Source organism: Brassica oleracea, chromosome C8 (assembly GCF_000695525.1).
Source record: "Brassica oleracea var. oleracea cultivar TO1000 chromosome C8, BOL, whole genome shotgun sequence".
Taxonomy (NCBI): domain Eukaryota; kingdom Viridiplantae; phylum Streptophyta; class Magnoliopsida; order Brassicales; family Brassicaceae; genus Brassica; species Brassica oleracea.
Window position 1 is genome coordinate 10900362 of NC_027755.1, and position 1485 is coordinate 10901846.

Below are 1485 nucleotides of genomic sequence, written 5' to 3' on the forward strand. Positions count from 1 at the left end.
TCAACTTACTGCTCTTAATATCCTGAAACTTAACATCATCAGGACTAAAGATAACATTGCATTGAAGATCAGTGGTGAATCTTTTGACAGATAAAAGATTAGAAGTAAACTCAGGCATCAAAAATGCTTTAGAGTCCTTATTAAACAGTTTCAGTTTACCAATTCCTCTAATAGGAATTTTATCTCCATTAGCAATCATAACATGTTCATGAGCCGGTTCTATGTCTTTAATCAGGTTATTATCACTAATCATATGATGAGATGCACTAGAATCAATGATCAAAGGTTTATGCATGTTTCTAGTAATCTCAGTCCTTGATGGTTCATTTTGTTTTATCATGTTTCCTAGTAATCCTAACATCTTACTAATTATACTCGACTCACTAGTAGCAGTGTAAGCACTTTAAAACATGTCTAGTAACCTATCAGTATTACTAGGATTACTAGCAGCAGTGTAAAAGTTTTTAAAAATGTCTAGTAACTTATCAGTAGTACTAGGCAATGTATGAGCAGCATATGAGTATCCTAGGGTGTTTCCGAGAGTGTTACCAGACTCCTTAAGAGCTTTGAAGAAGGCTTCAAGGTCAGCTCTCTTGAATACCTCCTGATCCATACCCTTTCCAATTAGTTGATGAGATGCCAAGACTCTACCTTCACTTTCACCCACCTTAGCGCCTGAGCTAGCTCCGGATGAAGCAGCACCATTTGCTTCAGCAGAAAGGTGAGCCTTTGCTTCCCTATCCCTGTTGAACCCGCGTGGCCTGAGGTGAGGATGTAGGATCCAACACTCACTCTTCTTGTTACCGGTTCTCTTGCAATGCTCACAGCTTCCCTCATACTTTTCATACTTCTTTTCTGAGCCTCTGTATGCATCCTTGTTTGCTTGCATTCCTTCAGCTTGATGAGCCATAGTGAGCTCACCCTTGCCTCCAAACATGCCAAGAGATCCCTCCTCATTCTGAAGTTGCGCGCATACTTCCTCCATGGATGGTAGGTTAGGCGATCTCAAGATGTGTTTGATGACATCCTTGTAGCTAGGATCCAATGTCATCAACAACCCAAACACTTGATCTTGTTCTCTTCATTCCATAAGAGCTGGTTGATCAGTGGTGTTAGGTCTTAGACTTTCAAGTTCAGACCAAAATGATCAAAACTTTCCCATGTGTTTGGTGAGCTCTCCTCCATCTTGCTTCATGGAGTTAATGGCTCTCTTCAACTCAAACACACGACTGATGTTGGAGACGTTTCCAAACGTCTTTAAGAGGGTCTCCCACAAGTGTTTGGGAGTCTCACAGTAGCTGTAAGCTTCAAGAAGAGGGACATCAAGAGATCCTTACAGCACGGAGAGCACCATCAAGTCTTCTTGCACCCACTTCTTTGCTTCAGCTTTGGTGAGAGTCTTTTCCTCTTCACCTTCTTCAGTTTCTTTGGCCCCTGACTTCGGACCATCATCAGTGATGTGGCTCCACAGCCCTAGCCTTCCAA

General features: G+C 42.0%; 1 protein-coding gene across 1 annotated transcript in view; it reads right to left on the reverse strand.

The window, feature by feature from the left end:
- The window catches only part of LOC106308637, a 3960-nt gene that overhangs the window by 1354 nt on the left and 1121 nt on the right, over positions 1 to 1485 (reverse strand). The window contains exons 2-5 of the mRNA XM_013745777.1: positions 1338 to 1473; positions 1155 to 1229; positions 423 to 1034; positions 10 to 245 (exon numbers count right to left, since the gene is read on the reverse strand). Coding sequence (XP_013601231.1) covers positions 10 to 245; positions 423 to 1034; positions 1155 to 1229; positions 1338 to 1473 — 1059 coding nt within the window. The remainder of the gene's footprint in view (positions 1 to 9; positions 246 to 422; positions 1035 to 1154; positions 1230 to 1337; positions 1474 to 1485) is intronic.